Source organism: Hemicordylus capensis, chromosome 3 (genome assembly GCF_027244095.1).
Source record: "Hemicordylus capensis ecotype Gifberg chromosome 3, rHemCap1.1.pri, whole genome shotgun sequence".
Lineage (NCBI taxonomy): Eukaryota > Metazoa > Chordata > Lepidosauria > Squamata > Cordylidae > Hemicordylus > Hemicordylus capensis.
The window spans coordinates 264,659,962-264,678,759 of NC_069659.1; the positions used below are offsets into that span (position 1 = coordinate 264,659,962).

Consider the following 18,798-nt stretch of genomic DNA (forward strand, 5'->3'; position numbering starts at 1 on the left):
ATCATCACTTACCAAATAGCACTTTTCCCCAAATGCTATCCATGCTTAAGTTGAAAGTTGCACGTTGAACATTCTATGCCATAAGTAGTTAAAAGGGGTGTCTAAGAAAACAAACTTAATAATCAATTTGTGGTGCCTCAGTTAGAACTCTTTGCAGATTTTCTATCTGAATTTTGCATTTCAGAATTTAGGAATGTTTGGGGAAAGTGAGGGATATAGTTTAGAACGGTGGTTTATGTACAAAGATGATTTTGACATGTTAAACAGATCCCTCTAAAAGTACACACAGTATATCCACTGCAAACAGGATTTTCAAGAGTTGAATGTATCCCATTAGTAGGCACATGATTTCTGGACATTTTACTGACACTGGTGGGATTTTTTGGAAGATTTAAATTTTCAAGCATGCTTCGTGCTATATTTTTATCCTTTCTTCCCCTCTCAGGCACTGTATTTTTTACTGTATTTTTGATTTTATGATGCTGAATTTTAATTATGTTTTATATTGGTTTTATTGCAACCCACTCTGAGACCTTTGGGTATAGGGCAGGCTAGAAATGTAAATAAATAAATACAAATATATATCTGAAAATGAAAACTACCAAAATGAGCAATATTAGAAAAGAAATGTGAACTAAAAAATGCTGGGGCAGACTGCTTTTGTATTCTTCCAGGTTATTTTCTACTAATAAGAATACTCAATTTTCCATGTTTAATTAGCCATTTTAAAATGCAGTTCAAAATATCTTACATGAGGAGATATTCTTAGTGGGTATACTGTGAGTAATACCAATTAACTACCGAGCCTTTGAAGTTTTATTGAGTAATGATAACTCTCTGGTCATCAGGTATCTGCGTATATGTATATCTATATGCACATAAACATTGTCCATATTTGCTTGATGAAATGTGTTCTTTCATTAGTATTTTGTTCATCATGTGGGTGTTGTTAAATCCTTTGCAATTAGATGGTGAGAATCAGGCGCGTAACAACGATCGGGCAAGGGGAGACAGTTGTCTGGGGGCCCCACTGCCTGGAGGGGCCCCCCAGAGGCACCTCACATGACTCCCCATTGCCCCCTGCCCAGCCCCAAGGCCCCTCAGCCACTTGCCCTGTTCGCCGTCTCTCCTGCTTGTTCTGCTGGCCGGCAATTGAGCAGCAGACAAGCTGCAAAGAGCTCCTTTTCTCCCGCCTCTCAGCTGATCGGCGGGTGGGCGGGGCTTCCACGGAGGTCTGGTGTAGGCCTCTGTGAAGCCTGAACTCCAGTAGGGCCCAAGCCAGCCAGGAAGGAGGAGGCAGCCAGAGAGGCCTCCACTGTTCTCTGCAGCAGAAGACCCCCTGCTGCCAGGTAGAGTGTGAACTCCTTTTTGTGGTTACCTTCCCCGCCCCCCCGGATATATAGGGATCTGCTTGCCATAGGGCTTTGATATGGGGGGGGAGGGACTGAGAAGTCTCTGACTATTTATTTTTAAACAGCTTGGAAAATTTGCTGGCTTAAAAAAAACTATCTAAAAAGTCCTATAAGTGGCTTGTTTCATGGCAGAAAATTACAAAAACTTCTGGAAGAAACAGTATTATATTTATTTTATTCATTCATTTATAAATGCACTTATGTTCAAGTTGTTTTGCAACCCAGAAGGTCTGAGTGAGAACTGTGAAGCATGTCTTCTGCTTTTATTTTATTTTATTTTTCTTGTGTGTGAACTGCTCCCCAATTACTTGCAGGGACTTCAGGGTAAATCTGGCCAACATGTGAATGCAGCACCTCTATTCCAGAGGAGAGGTGTGTTAAAGGGCTTTAAAAGCCTCCTGTGAAAAACCTCCTGCAATCAAACTTGACTGAATTTGTTCAGAATTCTGAGAAAACAAACATAGGTTCACCCTGCATGGTTGAAAGTCTCCTTTGCTAATCTGCAGCGAGGGGCCCATTTTAATCATTCATCTTTCTAGTGTGTTCTAGGCATTAAAAGTAAAACAAATGTATAGTACTCAATGTATATAACTATATATTGTGACGTGTGCGTGTGTGTATTCAGTGAAATGTATTTCCAGGCAGCATACTTATTTTGGAATATCAGACTTAAATCCTTGGGGGCCTGGGGTGTGCAGAGGCCCTGGACTTTGAGTGGGGGGGCCCCATTTTAAAATCTTGTCTCTGGGCCCACTCCAACCTTGCTACGCCCCTGGTGAGAATTATGTGTAAAATTCCTAGGATGGTGAATTTCACCAGTTCGGTTGCATTGACTAAGTAAGGTTCTCTAGTGCTAAGGGTGAACGACTATTTATGTTCTCTTCCTATCAGTCTTCCCTCTAATAGGGATGTCCAGATATTATTGACTACAACTCCTAGAATCCTTAGCTGCAATGTCTTTTGCTTGGGGATTATGGGAGTTGTTGTCCATAACATCTGGGAATCCCTGTTAGAGGGAACACTGCTTCCTATTCTTTGCCCCTTTCTCTTCAGAGATTGTTGCAACCAGAGGTATAAAGTTGACTCAAATAATATTTCTTTTTGAAGATTTAAGGGTTGTGCTTTGCTCATGCTAAACATCTGAATAATCACCATATGAGGTCAGAGAGGAATTTTCTACCAGATCAAATTGGCTGCTCCTTGCTGACCAGCCATCTTTTAGCTGCGTCTCCATTTCTGCTTCTGGAAAATTGACAGCTAGACTGTGCAGTTTAAAGTGCTGGTCCTGCCTTTTAGGAGTGAACTGGACTCAATGGACTTACAGTTCCTTCCACTTCTGTGATTCTGTGACCAAACAGATAGCTTATTTATATATAGAAAAATATGTGTAAGAGAAAGACAGAAAGATTTATATATAGATATAATACTAAGAGTGTGCACACATGTAAAATTTTGCATTTCCTTATGCAGGAATTATTGTTTGTGGACAGTTTAAATTCAGATATATTAAGGACCTCAAAACTGAGTCAAACTCTCTTCAGTTGTCCCCAAGCTGTATTGCCTGTTGTGATACCAGAGCAGCTCACTAATGCCCTTATAACGTTGAGGTGGTATCACCGTGACATCAAAAAGAAGTGTGGCTGTATGACCAATAGGAAGTGGGAAAGAGAAATCAAATAGATATATAAAATATGCAAGAATTCCTTGCATCCCATAAGAGCTTTTAGGGAAGCCGTCTTGCATGTGCCTCCCCCTTCCCCGGGAGAATTGGATGATGGCCACATAAGGGAGGACTTCCTTCAAGGGAGCCCTGCCCTGTGGAACTTCTTTCCCTGGGAGATTCAGATGTTTAGTATTTTGCTGCCTTGCCTAGACAGCTTTGTTTAGGCTAGCCTTTTGCCCTCTTCTGCTTTATTATTATGCTGTTTACACACAATCTACCAGATGTCATTGATTGGATTTGGTACTTTAATTATCGGGCCTTTCGAAGTAGACCCTTTTACAAAAATTAAAGATATCATCGTAGTATTCGTGCTGTCTTGAGTAGTGTGGCCTTCTGTAGTTGATGTGTTGTAATTATATTGATGCCCAAATGGTAAAGATGGTATTAAAGTTATTTGGTACTGCACCAAGGGCACCAACATCTATTGGCAGCACTATTGTTTTCTTTTTCCAGAACCACTCAATTTCAGTCTGAAAGTCCTGTATTTAGTTATTTTCTCCCATTGTTTTTTGTTGACTTGTCTATCCCCTGGGATTGCAATATCAGTTATCAGAACCTGATTCTTCTTGATGACTGTCAGATCAGGCGTATTGTGTGATAAATGCCTATCAGTTTGTATTCAAAAATCCCAAGGGATTTTCTGTGACTACTACTATTACTACTACTACTATTTATTTATTTACACAGTCAGACTGGTATTATTGACTGGTTTGTTTTATCCAGGCATCGATTCCTTCCCAAGGACCTGGGATGGCTGAATTTTATTATCAGTGTTGTTGCTGTTATTATAGATATCATCGCAGAATATAGGCTGTTCTCAGTAAAGTTGCATTTTGTAATTGGCTGGTGGTGATTTCTGTGGCACCTATGGTGTTGAGGTGTTCTTCAAGTTGTTTTGGGATTATTATTATTATTATTATTATTATTATTATTATTATTATTATTATTGCTTTTGTTACTGATCTGGCCTCTTTTAAATTTTTAAAATTGTATTTGTTTTAGTTGTTGTAAGGTGACTTGGATCTGTAAAAAGAAAAGTGGGATATACATTTTAAAACAAACAGACTTTCAAAAGGGAGGAACATAGGAACATAGGAAGCTGCCATATACTGAGTCAGACCATTGGTCCATCTAGCTCAGTATTGTCTTCACAATAGGTTTGCTGACATGGCACCCAAAGGATAGCTAGCTTTTTAAAATACACCCAAATACACTCATCCCTTGCCAACCACGAGAGTTCCATTCCTGGAGAACCCTGTGGTTGGCAAATTTGTGGATTGCATTAAAACCAATGGGAAATGGGTTTAGGGGCAGCGCGATCATGAAAATACCTAAAAATAAAGGACCCCCCCAATTGACAAAAATCCTTTAAAATCGCCAAGTCAGCAAGAGTGAGCAGATATTTTTGAACCCCCCCCAAATAACTAAAAGCCACTTTTGAACTGACCCCCCCCCAATAACTCAAAGACACTTTAAATCATGAGGAGTTGGCAGGGTCAGCAAAAGGAATGAGCGGATTAAACCTCTGAATGCCCAAAATTTCAGAAACCACCCCCACCCCCCAAATCACTAAAAAAAAATCTCACCAAACTGCAGATATTTAGGTTGCAGTTGGTGAGACCGGTCACAATTTCCCAGTTGCAGATATTGAAAACCACGATTGGGAAAACCGTGATTGGCAAGGGGTGACTGTATACATTGAATAGATACTCCAATTCTAAATAAGGAAGGAAGGGATGTCTAACAATTAAGCGGTATGGTTGTTAAATATCCCTTCCTTATTTAGAATTGGGGTATATATTAAATGTATATTTGGTGTATTAAAAAGTGTGTATATGTTTAATGCACATGCATACACACACATATAGAAAAACCTGAATGTCCCATTCTCTACTGAAAAGAATTTTTAGTCCAAGCCCACTTAGAAAGAGAGATGTGTATCAGTTACTGAATAAAAGAAGATTATTTGACTGTGGCTGGAATGAAAACATCACGATGACCTGATCATGTGGTGATGACAGAGAAAATACCATTGGTATATAATACATCTGTCAGTAGTCAGACTAAGGATCATCATAAATTCAACATTTTCCAAAGGGCAGTTATCCAGACTGTTGGTGTGTTAAATTCTCTTTCATCAATTGTCTCTTCCTTTGCCAACAGCCTCACTTTGCAAGCCTCACTTTCATCATGTATTTTACGGTTCTATAATGTGGAACTACTATAGACTGTATTTTAGAAGACATTTAAAACAGTGCATGCGGCAAGCTTAAATTAAACTTGAAACATAATTTCCCATGAACTAGATTTGCCAAGCAGATTGTATTTCAGTTTTCTTACTTCTTAAAAATATAAAATATTCTTCAATATGATCATCCATAATTTTTCAGCTGATAGCTTCTAGAATGTTTCTGTGTTACTTCATGTTTTTAGGTCTATCACTGCTAAATTCTGATTTGTGAAAATATCTACTGTAAGCATTGTCAGAAAATATGCTCCTGTTTTTATAGTTTTGATGAACATTATGCTAAAAACCATCCCTCAAGAGCAGTAGGTGTTCTTTTTTTTTTTTTAAGAATGGTTTCTAGAAGCCAAGATTACTTATATTTTCAGTTTTTCTACATCTAAAAGTAACAGTTTAGTTTTTCTGCATTGGCTATATTTTCTGTTGTAAATCTGAAAGAGTTAGAAAAACAGAGAATGTTTTGTTTAACAGGCATGTGTTGCTAGATTAGTTGAATGGACCATTTTTGTTGGGACATACCACATTTTTTCCAAGGCTTAGTTGTAGTGTCCTTCCACACACCCGTTAGAAGAATTTGGCAGGAGTTTAGTAAAGGAGTTTATCATTCAGTTTAGTACAGAGTGGAGAACATTCTTCCTTGCTTTTTCATTCTGTAGGTATAAAGGAATAAATAATGAGGCTTTTCTCACAATCGCCCAAAAGTGGGCTAAGGTAACCTAGCCCGCTTTTGGGCGATTGTGTTCTGCAACGGGAGCCGCACGGGTCCCGGAAGCAAACTTCACTAGGTACCCCTCCCCTTAGATGAGGTTAACAGAGTGAGTGCTCTGTTAACCTCATCTGTTTGCTCTTGTGTTGCCACTGCGTGTGGCAACACACAAGTAGACCCCTGACTGGGAGGCTGCAAGCAGCCTCCCAGGCTTTGGGGTTTCTCCAGGATGCCCTGCGCGTTCGCATGGGGCATCTTGGAACTTCCAGGGGCCACGCAGCCCCCAATCCCTGCAGCCCCCGCTGGCTCTGTGATGGAGCCAGCAGTCATGTGGGCAGCCGATCCGACCACCCAGGGCGGTCTTTGGATCCTCTGCAGGGAGAGCGGGCTAATCCCCTTATGGCTCTTCACACTAATTGTGTGAAGAGCCTCAATGTGATTCTATGTGATTCTCTTTGAATAGGGTTTATGGAAGTGTTATATCAGGTTAAATTTAGATTTTGTGACAGATTGAGGTTATGTTAAATATAAGAAACAGAAGATAATTTGTGCTGCACTTTTAGGCTTTCATGATGTAACATAGACAGGAGATCATTTGTGACATTCAGATTCCCTGGTGTGATTTAGGTGTCAAAATAAAATTTGTACTGAAATAAAAGGAAGTGGGTCTTCATTTACGATATACAGTATGGCTTTACTGAGTATCATAGGTTTTTACTTTGTAATATGGAAACAAATTTAGAGGAAATAAAACATCCAGCAAATATGTAACATTTACAAGGACAGATTACAGTGTTGTACCTTTTTGTTGATTTAAATATGCACTTACTAGAATTTTTAAAATATAGTTCCACCTGAAAATGTTGGCTACTGCTACATAAAATTAGCATACAAAAAGTGAAATGTTGTAGGTTTTTATTTTTCTCCTGACACTTTTGTAACGACTTTGCATGACATTGCAAAAGTCAAGCTGTTACATCCTAGAGTCGGTTGTGGCGTCTGAACCCACCAGTGTCAGCATTTTCTGCAACCAACTTCAAATCTTGGTTACGGATGTCAGGTTTGGAACTGCAAGTAGGACAGCATATGCTGACATTGGCAGGTTGGCATATTCCCAGCACTACCACAGACTCTGCTGCCTAGCTCTAAGAACTGGCTATTTGGCCTTTTTTGTGTCATGTGAAGCTGTCCTTAGAATATATTTTCCAACCCTGATAAGTCATACATGTTGGTTTAATTCAGAATAATATAATTAAAGATTCCAAAACATCTTTTCTAAAGGGCTTAAGGTTTTGTTTTTTGTTTTTTTAATAAGGTTTAGGCTTGTGACTCTTTACTCAGGTTGGTGTGTGAAATGGTACTTACTAGAGTTGGCTATAAACAATTAGGTCTAGTTCCTGTAACCCCTGAATGGAAGGTTACAAAAAATCAGATTTATGAGAAAGAGGCTGATGACAGTGTAGCCTGGAAGTGGTCCCTGAGACCTCAATGCCCACTAGTTTCTGATATTGAAGAACATGGACTTAACCTTGCCACAGAATTTGCCTTTGCAGAGGGTTCTCTTGAATCCAATGAAAGGTTAGGGGGTTATTCTGACTCAGTTTGATCCATGCCTGACAACAGAACAATTCATGTTCTGGTCTGTCAGAAGAAGAGATAATTACAGACTACCCTTGCTAAAATCAGTAGATTTCCTTGACTCCCCTGCATATCTAGACCCTTGTTCCTACTTGACATCTGAATTATTGGGCAAACAGTGTGAGTTGATGAATAAGTTATCCTCTCTTTAATTAAACAATATACCTATGATAAAGACATTCCTAGCTGAGTGCAAAGAACTCCTGACCACCATGACAGAATTGGTACTGGGTACAATTAAAGAAAGAATGGCTGACTCTGAAAAAGTCAAAGATAAAAAGTTGCCTCAAGAACCCAAACCTTAGGCCTGGACAAAACTGAGATCAAACCAATCATCCATGTAAAATCCAAAAGGAAGATAGGCAAAAGTGCTGATAGAGAAAAGTAAAAACATAAAAACCTCTGCCACTCAGATTACTTCTAATATGAACTTTAACAGACCGTTTAATCTTTGAGCTCAGGGATTTCCAATGGGATACTAGTACCCCTAAGGGTACTTGAAGGCCTCCTAGGGGGCCCTCAGGGCCCTCCGGCCTTCCTACATTGCAGATACACTATTTGGTCCACAAATGAGGATCACCGGTTTAAAGCTGATGTGTCTGCTGCAGAAGGAGTTCTCTGCTCCTGATTGGCTGGCTATGTTCTGAAGCTTAGAGTACCCCTCCCCTCAGTGCTAATTTTCTGAAGTTTGTGAATCAGTCTGAGTACTCCTTTTAGATTAACAGGACAAGTAAACTTATCTCATTAATTTCAATGGAAGGACTCAAGAATAAGTCTGGATGTAAGCCAGTGATTGGATTAGCCTGTCCCATAACTGTAATATTTAAATTTGGTTGTTCATGTGCACACACAATTAAAATCTTTATGGGGTACCTGAGCTGAATGATTTGTGTCAGAAGCGGGGGTACACTTGTTAAAAAACGGTTTGGGAACTGCTGTTTTAGATAAGGAGAAGGGGCTGAGGAAGAAAAATGTTAAGAGGCTGAAGAAGGAGGAGACAATCAAGGGAAAAGAAGCCTCAGATCCAACAAATAACCCTGCAATCCAACAAGTGATTAAAGAAGGAAACCCAGAAGGAGTTGGGGTTCCCCAGGTTGAGACCTGGCAGCCACATAGAGTTATGCCCACCTCCTCCAAACTGTTAAATCCCAATTGTAGCCTGGTTGATAAACCTTGGCATTTACAGCTAGTAAAACAAACAAACAAAAAAGCTTTTGTAAACTAGCCAAAGCCAAAGAGTCTGCAAACTCAGCTGGAAAATAAATTGCATGTGTAGGATTTGCACATGGACCTAGTGCTTTTTCTACATTTATCTTTAATTGCAGAAGAGAGCTGGTCTTGTGGTAGCAAGTGACTTGTCCTATAAGCTAAGCAGGGTCTGCCCTGGTTGCATTTGAATGGGAGACCACATGTGAACACTGTAAGGTATTCCCCTCAGGGGATGGAACCGCTCTGGGAAGAGCAGAAGGTATCAAGTTCTGTCCCTGGCTTCTCCAAGATAGGGCTGAGATAGATTCCTGCCTGCAATCTTGGAGAAGCCACTGCCAGTCTGTGTAGACAATACTGAGCTAGATAGACCAATGGTCTGACTCCGTATATGGCAGCTTCCTATGTTCCTAATCCTTCCCCTCCCTTCCACTGTATCTCATACTGAATTCCAGACTGAACTTTGGTATTGGGTTTGGGACTTGGGTATGTATTTTGCCCTTAAACTTCAAGTTAAGAGTTAGCAATTATTTGAGGGAATGCTTTCCACCGCATGACAACCACCCCTGCACCCCAGAATTGAAATCAGGTTCAGGAACCTTGTTCCAGGCTTCACCACTGCTGAAAGCAAATTTATCATGTACAAGGAATAGGCTTTTCAAGTGGCAGCCCACAACCCATAGAATTTCCTCCTGAGGGCCATTTGTTCTTTTATTCATTGTTAAAATACTCCCATTTCACTAGGCCTTTGATTTGTAAACTGCTGACCTATGAGTAGTCAGATGTTTTATGGATCTATCTTATTTTATATAGTTATGACTAATTATCTTACCACCGAATTTGCGTTTCATTTATTTTGTAGCTTTATTTTTTTATAATTGTTCTATAAGGCCCATTAGTCACAAGAGGGATACAAAAGAAAGGAGCAACAACAGCTTAAAGAACTGAACCCTGAGCAAATGAGGACCTACTAGATGAGGAACAGTTTTGGTAATGTGAAAATTTCAGTGCATTCCATCTGCTCATATGAACTGTGCCATTAGAACTGTGCCTTTAAGGATAGACACACATGTTATATTTAAGAGAACATCTTCTTTGTTATGAGCCCTGCTGCCCACTGAGATCATTCAGAGAGGTCCATCTCTAGTTGCCACCAGTTTATCTGGTGGCTACTTAGGGACGGGCCTTCTCTGTTGTGGTCCTGAGCCTTTGGAATGCGCTCCCTGCTGAAAAAAGAGCCTCCTCATCTTTGACAGCTTTTAAAAGTACTCTTAGGACGCATTGACTCACGAAGCTTTTTAACTAGAATTGTGGTTTTAAACTGTTTTAATTTTTTAATTTGTTTTATGTTTGTTGGAAACTACCCAGAGATATAGGTTTGGGGCGGTGTACAAATAAACTTAAATTCTCAGGTATGAATTAACAGGTATGAATTAATTTCAAACTGGTTTTTGGGTGGGCTGTTGAGTGGAGACTGCCCTAGTCAGCCTGATGGGTAATCTCCAGTTGGGAATCAACAGAGGGAGTGTGACTCTGTTGGTCCTTTTGGATCTCTTGGCGGTTTCAGGAATGTCAGAGGGGGTTAGGAATGGGAGGCACTGTGTTGTGGTGGTTCTGCTCCTACATCTCAGGAAGATTCCAGATGGTGTCCCTTGGAGACTGTTGTTCTTCAAAATCTGAACTTTCATATGGTGTCCTTCAGGGCTTCATATTGTCTCCAGTGTTGTTTAACATCTTCCTGAAACCGCTGGGAGATATCATCAGGAGATTTGGTGAAGGGTGTTATCAATATGCTGATAACACCCAAATCTATTTCTGCATGTCAGCATCATTGGAAGAAGGCATAACCTACCTAAATGCCTTCCTGGAGATGGTAATGGGCTGAATGAGGGATAACAAACTGAGACTGAATCCAGATAAGATGGAGGTACTTATTGATTGAACTCAGGAGATGATTTTGATCTGCCTGTTCTGGATGGGGTCACACTTCTCCAGAAGGAACAGGTACACAGTCTCTCGGTGCTTCTGGATCCAAACCTCTTTCTGTTGTCCCAGGTTGAAGCGGTGGCCAGAGGTGCTTTCTTTGCCAACTGTGCCCATTTCTTGAGATAAACAACCTCAGAACAGTGGTACATATGCTGGTAACCTCAGACCTGACTACTGCAGTGTGCTCTATGTGGGACTGCCTTTGAGCATAGTCTGAAAACTGCAGTTGGTACAGAGTGCGGCAGCCAGGTTGTTCTCTGGGTCATCTTGGAGAGACCACATTGCTCCTGTATTGAAAGAGCTACACTGGCTGCCGATAAGTTTCCGAGCAAAATACAAGGTGCTGGTGATAACCTATAAGGCCCTAAACAATTTATGCCCAGGGAATTTAACAGAACGTCTTCTTCACCACGATCCCCACCACCCATTAAGATCACCCGGAGAGGTATATCTACAGTTGATACCAGCCTGTCTGGTGGCTACTCAGATGCGCCTTCTCCATTGTTGCCCTAAGGTTTTGGAATGTGCTTCCTGTTGAAATAAGAGCCTTCCCATCTCTGACAACTTTTAAAAGGTCAGACAAGACACATCTGTTCACCCAGGCTTTTAATTAGATTTACAGTTTTAATAGTTAACACTAACATGTTTTAAATTCTAAATAGTTTTAATGTTTTGATTTTGTTCTAATGGTATTTTTATTGTAAACTGCCCAGGGATGTGATTTTTGGGCAGTATAGAAAGTTATTTTATAAATAAATACAAATAAACAAGTACAAAATGCAGTTGCTTATTGTCACTTCTGATCAGGTCCTCTACTTCTGAACATTTTAAAGAGATACACCACATTTTACATATTGGTCCTTCAGAACTGACAAAAAATGCATGTATTTTGTGCTTTGGCAGTCTTACTAGGGTACAGTGTACAAAGTAAAAATCAGACTTCAATTGACTTGCTGATATTTAGTTCAACCTTGTGTCAGATTCCAATTTCCCCTCCATTAGTGGAATATCCTTAGGAAAATGGGCATCCCAGAACATCTCATTGTTCTCATGAGAAACCTATACACAGGACAGGAAGTCACAGTCCAGACGGAACATGATGAAACAGACTGGTTCTAGATCGGCAAAGGAGTAAGACAAGGCTGTATACTTTCTCCTTATTTATTCAATTTATATGCTGAACATATACTGAGAGAAGTTGGATTGGAAGAAGATGAGTGTGGTTTTAAAGTTGGAGGAAGAAACATCAATAACCTGTTCTACGCTGCTGACACTACTCTGATAGCTGAGAATGTGGATAATCTGCAAGCTCTAGTAATGAAAGTCAAGGAGCACAGTGAAAAAATGACACTATGACTAAATGTAAAGAAGACTAAATTAACGACAACAGGTACAGCAACCAGCCTCAGAACTGATAATGAAGACATTGAAGTGGTAAATAGATTCTGCCCTTTATGATCGACCATCAACAGTAAAGGATCCAGAAGTCAAGAAATATGCTACAGACTAGCACTTGGTAGGGTTGCAATGAAGGCCTTGGAAAAGATATTTAGATGCCATGACATGTCTCTACCTACAAAGATTATAATTGTTCAGACAGTGGTTTTCCCTATGACACTCTATGGATGTGAAAGCTGGACTTTGAAGAAGCAAGATGGAAAAAGTATTGACGCTTTTGAACTTTGGTGCTGGAGAAGACTTTTGAGGATACCATGGATAACCAGAAAACCAAACAAATGGATCATAGAACAAATCAATTCCGGATTTTCACTTGAGGCACAAATGACCAGGCTCAAACTATCATAGTTTGGACACATTATGCAAAAATCCAGCTCCCTTGAGAAGTCCATAATGCTGGGAAAAGTTGAAGGAAAGAGAAGAAGAGGACAACCAGCAGCAAGGCAGATGGACTCGATCATGATAGCAATGAACACACCACCGGGACCTTAAACGTCAAGTTGAAGACAGATCATCCTGGAGAGAATCTATCTATGTGGTTGCTAAGAGTCGACACTGACTTGATGGCACTTGATCAATCAATCTCAATCAGTGGTCCAAAAACTACAGTCTTATGACATCTGACAAGATGAGATGCACTGGTTGCCAGTTTGTTTGTGGTGCAGTTCAAGTTCCTGTTGATTCTTTAAAGCTGTACATAGTTGGATTCTGAATAGATGAAGGACTGTCTTAACATAGGAACATAAGAAGCTGCCATATACCGAGTCAGATCATTGGTCCATCTAGTTCAGTCTTATCTACACAGACTGGCAGTGGCTTCTCCAAGGTTACAGGCAGGAATCTCTCTCAGTCCTATCTTGAAGATGTCATGGAGAGAACATGGAACCTTCTGCATGCAAGCATTCAGGTGCTCTCCCAGAGTGGCCCATCCCCAGTAACATCTTACAGCACTCACATGTAGTCTCCCATTCAAATGCAATACAGGGTGGACCCTGCTTAGCAAAGGGAACAATTCATTCTTGCTACCACAAGACAAGATCGTCTTCCATATGAATCTGACTGGGCCATAAGATCTGACAGGGCAGGCCTCCCAAATGTCCTGTTGCCATCTGAGGTCCATCTGGCCCATGTTTGCCATCTGGGTCGTGTTTGTTATAGTGTACTCTGTGGTGGCATTCGTTTTTATTGTGTTTATATCTTAAACTTTGTAAATCACTTTGGGAATTTGCATGATAGGGTTAGAACACAATCAAACAAACAAATATGTAGAAACTTTTAAAAGATCTATAATAGCCAATCCTCTTATACCATTTAGTAGAACTGCCAGAGATTTGGGAGTAGAGACTAAGCAGAAACTAAGCCACCAGAGCATGTCTAAATCTGGCAGATGGTCTGCTTAATAGCACATGTTCCAGATGCAGTTGTACACAAGCTGCATGTACAGTTCTTCTCCAAGCTTTTGCTATAGCAAATGCCCTTCACATCTCCTTAATTAAGGGCTTTTGCCTCTTTTCTCCACTAACAGTAATGTCACATCATTGGAGCAGATGTTTTCTACACTCTTAACATATGGGCCATTTCTTGGGAAGGTTTCCAATTATGGAAGAGGTTGACAGTATCTTGGACAGAAGATCTGTGCAGACGGACGATAGGTGCACACATATGTAATGTAACATGGAAGCACCATAGAGGAAAAGAAACAAGTCTGACATGATGTGCCTTCATTTTTGTTTGCAGACAAATACTTTTCTATCCTTATAATATTATTATAAGAAATAATCTATACGTGAAACTGAGAAGATTTTTCTTTCTGTTTCTCAGTGGAAAAAGAACCTTTTTTCTCCTTAGCAAAGCTGGCCCCAGAAGGCCTCCTTGGATCCTGGGCCAACTTGCATTGCTATAGTTTTTTCTCCTTCCTATGGACAGACTTTAATAGTCCTTCAGCTTCCATAATATTGTGCTCTGTTCCAATGAATCAATCAAGAATACATTACCTGTGAGACTGGCCTATTCCTTTATTCCTAGCTAATGCTCCCTATTCCCTATAGAATTGAGAGAGAGAGAGAGAGAGAGAGAGAGAGAGAGAGAGAGAGAGAGAGATGTAGCTTTTTAATATTTTTTTTGTACAAAAGATTTGGTCAGTTTGTGTGAACAAAACATTTGGATTCTGGAGAGAGAGAGAGAGAGAGAGAGAGGAATTGGCAAGTATTCGCCCTAACCTTTCTCATATTATTATTACATGTAACATAGTGTAGGTATGGGTTTACAATTTATTTATTCATTCTTTAGCTAGTAAAATGGCAAACTATTATGTTTAGGAAAACAAATGATAGAATTTTTAAGATAAATATTGATAGATATTGGTGATAAAATGAACAACTTTCAGATCCTTGTCCAAAGTGTATGAGGTATCAGATAAGAAATCTGTATTTGCTCCGAAACAGTCAGAGGTCAGTACTCTTAAGAACAATAGCTGGCTTTGGCAAACTAACATCATTCTGTAGTAGTCCAAATTGCTGATTCCCTCACTCAACAGGGAACAGGCTTGGCCTGATTTTGTCGGAGGTAGTGCTGTGCTGAACTGATGCCAGGTTTGGATTCATATTCAAAATTCTCATGCATTTTTTCACTTTTTGAGAGACATTGGACTTTAACCACAACAATTTCACTCATGCTTTGTCCTCTCCTTATCCACAAGAGTTTGCAGTGAGTCTATATTTTGTTTGCATATTGCTTGTTATTCCTATCATACATGCTCTTTCTTTCAGTCATTGTGAGATCTAAACATAGTTTAAAACAGGAGAGAGAGAGAGAGAGAGAGAGAGAGAGAGAGAGAGAGAGAGAGAGAATGAATTAACTGAAGGATGAAAGCAATTTTTTACTGTTAATATTAATGCCCCTGGCATGTTTCATGTACAGAACGTGTATTTTTAAAAATGAAAAAGGTAGAACTAGTGCTCAAGGCCAGTGATGTGCTTACTCTGTGATTATCTAAGGAGAAAATGCTTTCAAACATCCAACATGATTGATGTTTATTTGAGTTTCATGCTTGCTTAGTCTGTGAATGTTTGAATTCATCTTTGATTGGTTTTTTTGGTAGCCACTCAAAAAACAATGTAGGGTTGTCTTGGCAAGCTCTGTGTTACAGTGAGCAGATTATTTCAATAGCAACTATAGGGTAACTGGGAACTGTATAAGATGCTTTAAAATATCAAGCCCAAATTGCTACTGGTGAAATATTTTCTATTTCAAGCGCCTGGGGTGGGATAAGGAAGTCATTGGGTTCTATTCTGTGCAGATCCCTTGTTGATGGTAGCTGGGGCTGCCGCACAACTTCAAAGGCAGCCCCAATGGTGTTGTGATGAAATAATCGGACATGTATACATGAATAATATGTATTCATGTCTGTATGGAATGTATCCATTAGCTTTTTCAGCAGCAGAGTACCATTTATTAGCTGGCTTGGTTACTGTGTACTGCCAGTCTGAAATAAATGGGCCAAGATTACATCTCCTTCTTTTTGCATCTTGTATTGTAAAAACAGGTTTCTGCGGACTCTAGTTCCTCTATGAATTCCAACACACCTTTGGTGCGAATAACTACTCGTCTCTCTTCCAATGCTGATGCTCCAATGTTGGCAGGAGTTTCAGAGTATGAACTGCCAGAAGATCCAAAATGGGAATTTCAAAGAGATAAGTAAGTGAAATAATCTAATTAGAAGCATTTCATTAGCACGGCTTACTATGGAACAAGAAGACCTCCATCCATTCTTTCCAAACTCTTTTCAGTATTAATACTCTCCACTTTATCCATGCCTGATGAGCTATCATAGCAGTGAACTATTGAGTCAGTAGTGCTTTTCTCAAGATCCGTGAGTAGAGCTCGCATGCAGTCTGTGGGGAAGGAGGATTTAACATACCTTCCCTGCAGAGAATCTCCTGTAAGTCCCTGGGTGGGTGGATCGCCCTCCCAGACGAGCAGTGGCTCCTGCTGCAGCTTCTGGGGTCGGGGTGCCAGGATGTGCCGTCATGTGCTGCCCCACTTCCAGAGCCCAAATAATGCACAGGGCAAGTGTGCAATGCATTACTGGGATACCCCCTCCCTCCCGAGTGTGCAAGACGATAATTTTATTTTATTTTTAAATGTGGTTAAGGGAGTACTTCATTTAACTGAGAGGCTTCACAGGTAGGTTTGCCTCCATGTAGTCACTAGGATCAGGTGCAATCCCAGTGCTTCACATGAGCATGCAAAATCAGGCGGGGCTCCCTTAGCCCGGTTTTGCATGCTTGTGTGAATAGCCTTGCTGTCAACTATTTTAAAGTTTAGACTTTTTTTCCTGTTACAAAACTAAAAATGTAGAATTTCCCTTGTGAAAAATGTGCAATTCCACTCATTTCTGCTGATAGGAGAGACCGTTTTTGAGATATCTGTCTCCAGATTCCAGCCTATTTATTTGTTTGAATGATAAGCCATCACTCAAGAATTTAAGGAAGGAATATGTATTTTTGAATGACAACTGATCACTGATTAACCTTTTGTTTAACAAAAAGGTTATCCATTTTATAAGACTTTTATTCAGTGAAAAAACCTCTTTTGCTCAGTCGAAAAACCTCACATAGAAAGATTATATTTATTCCCAGAAATTGCCCAATACCATTTTCATCACATCGACTTGGGCATTTACCAGATCATATTATTTATTTCCAGAAGCCATAAAAAACTAGGAGGTAAAGTAGTAGTGTACAACACTGTAGGCCATCAAGCAGCAGTACAAGTAAACTTTTATTCAAGAAACCTGTTACAGAGCACAATCCCAAAAAGACTAGGTTTCATTTTAAAATAAAAAGATGGACAGTTATACAGAGGCAGTGTGCACCCCAGGCCCCTGTGGCAGGATCAGGCTATGAGGGGAATGCTGCTTGTGCAACCACGCATCGGCAGCACCATCCTTGTAGCCTTCTGGTTCCACAGTAGTGGTACTGTGGTGCACACTGTGTCTGTAAAGGCATATATAATGTTGACTGGTATTTCTGGGATTCTGCTATGTATCAGGTCGCTTGAATAAAATAATTTGTTGGGCGCTACTACTTTAAACTAGTATTTACATCTGTTTAGAGGGGTGGTTTGGATGGACTACCCTCCTCCTGGTACTTATGGCACAGTTCTGTCCCAAGTCCTAGAGGGCGGTATAGGAGAGTATAGTCTAAATCAGCCCAAAATCTCTTATTAATAGGCCATACTTTGGTTTTAAACAGTGGAGTAATTTATATTACAAGTAAGAAAGTCTGTTCTTATAACCATTTTAGTGCATGGAAGCACATGAACAGATTTGCCAGTGTTGGCTGAAGGCTGATTCAGTCTATGGCAAGCCAGTCATGTGCACATACTGTAACATGTTGAATGCCACTTTAGAATCCCACTGCAAAGGCTAAAAAGGTGGTACATGCACAGGACTTGAGGGTTGTCTCAATGGTACTGTAGTTGTGGTATCCTAAAGGAATGTTGAGGCAGACTTAGTGTTGCATATATCAGGAAACTGAGTGTTCACACAGTAAAGTAGAATGCACATTAAAATCAGAATTAATGTTAGAATAATGCTACTTTTCTAAAACTTTAAATTATTTGTCCTGTAAATTTTCACTTTGTTTTTATTAATGAAAAAAATGCCTTTTCCATGCATTTATGAAAACGTTCTTAAGTACGTGGATGAAAGTGGTGCCATACATTTCACTTGCCACCTGCAAGATTCTAGTCAACAGTGGGGGTCTGTATACTTAATTCTGTTAGCTCTTTCCCTTAGGGGAAACACTAATGCGGAAAATCTTAGAGCATTAAACATTTAAAAACAGCATTCAGCATAAATGTGGGTGGAGTGGGTTTGTAATGAAAGAAGGCTATTTAAGAGTAGTTTATTAGATTGGGGGACTGCAGGCGCACAATGACAGGATTGTTATGCTCATACTAGAAGTGCAAGTGCACATATATTATCCATTTTCCAATGCAAATGTTTGCTTTCTGCCAAGATCTTAAATTCAATTTTAGTTTCAGAGAAAATGCACCATGATCTCAGCACAAAACATATAACTCTGCGTCTTTGTGTATTGTCAAAGGTAGCATAGACTTCATAACAGATAGGGCCCAACATATACATTCATATTAGCATGATTAAACTGAAAGCTTTTTTCAATTAAAAGCCTATTTAAATCCATCCACTTTTAGTTTTAATGGTGGCATTTTGCCCAAACCACTTAATTTTCTACAGCAGAGAATACACTATTTCTGCGCTTCTCATATACCAGACACATGTTTATAGCTATTGTATTATATAGACAGTAGGCTCTGTTATTAATTCAAAAATTGTCCCTAACTTAATTCCTTATCTGAGATTTTACTAGCAGTAACATCTATCTTCTTCTGTGAAAGA

General features: G+C 39.8%; 1 protein-coding gene across 7 annotated transcripts in view; it reads left to right on the plus strand.

Annotated features, from left to right (window-relative positions):
- The window catches only part of FGFR2 (fibroblast growth factor receptor 2), a 179,940-nt gene that overhangs the window by 134,997 nt on the left and 26,145 nt on the right, over positions 1-18,798 (plus strand). For all 7 annotated transcript variants that reach the window (XM_053307770.1, XM_053307769.1, XM_053307771.1 and 4 more), the window contains one exon: positions 15,919-16,070. In XM_053307770.1, the coding sequence (XP_053163745.1) occupies positions 15,919-16,070 (152 nt within the window). The remainder of the gene's footprint in view (positions 1-15,918; positions 16,071-18,798) is intronic.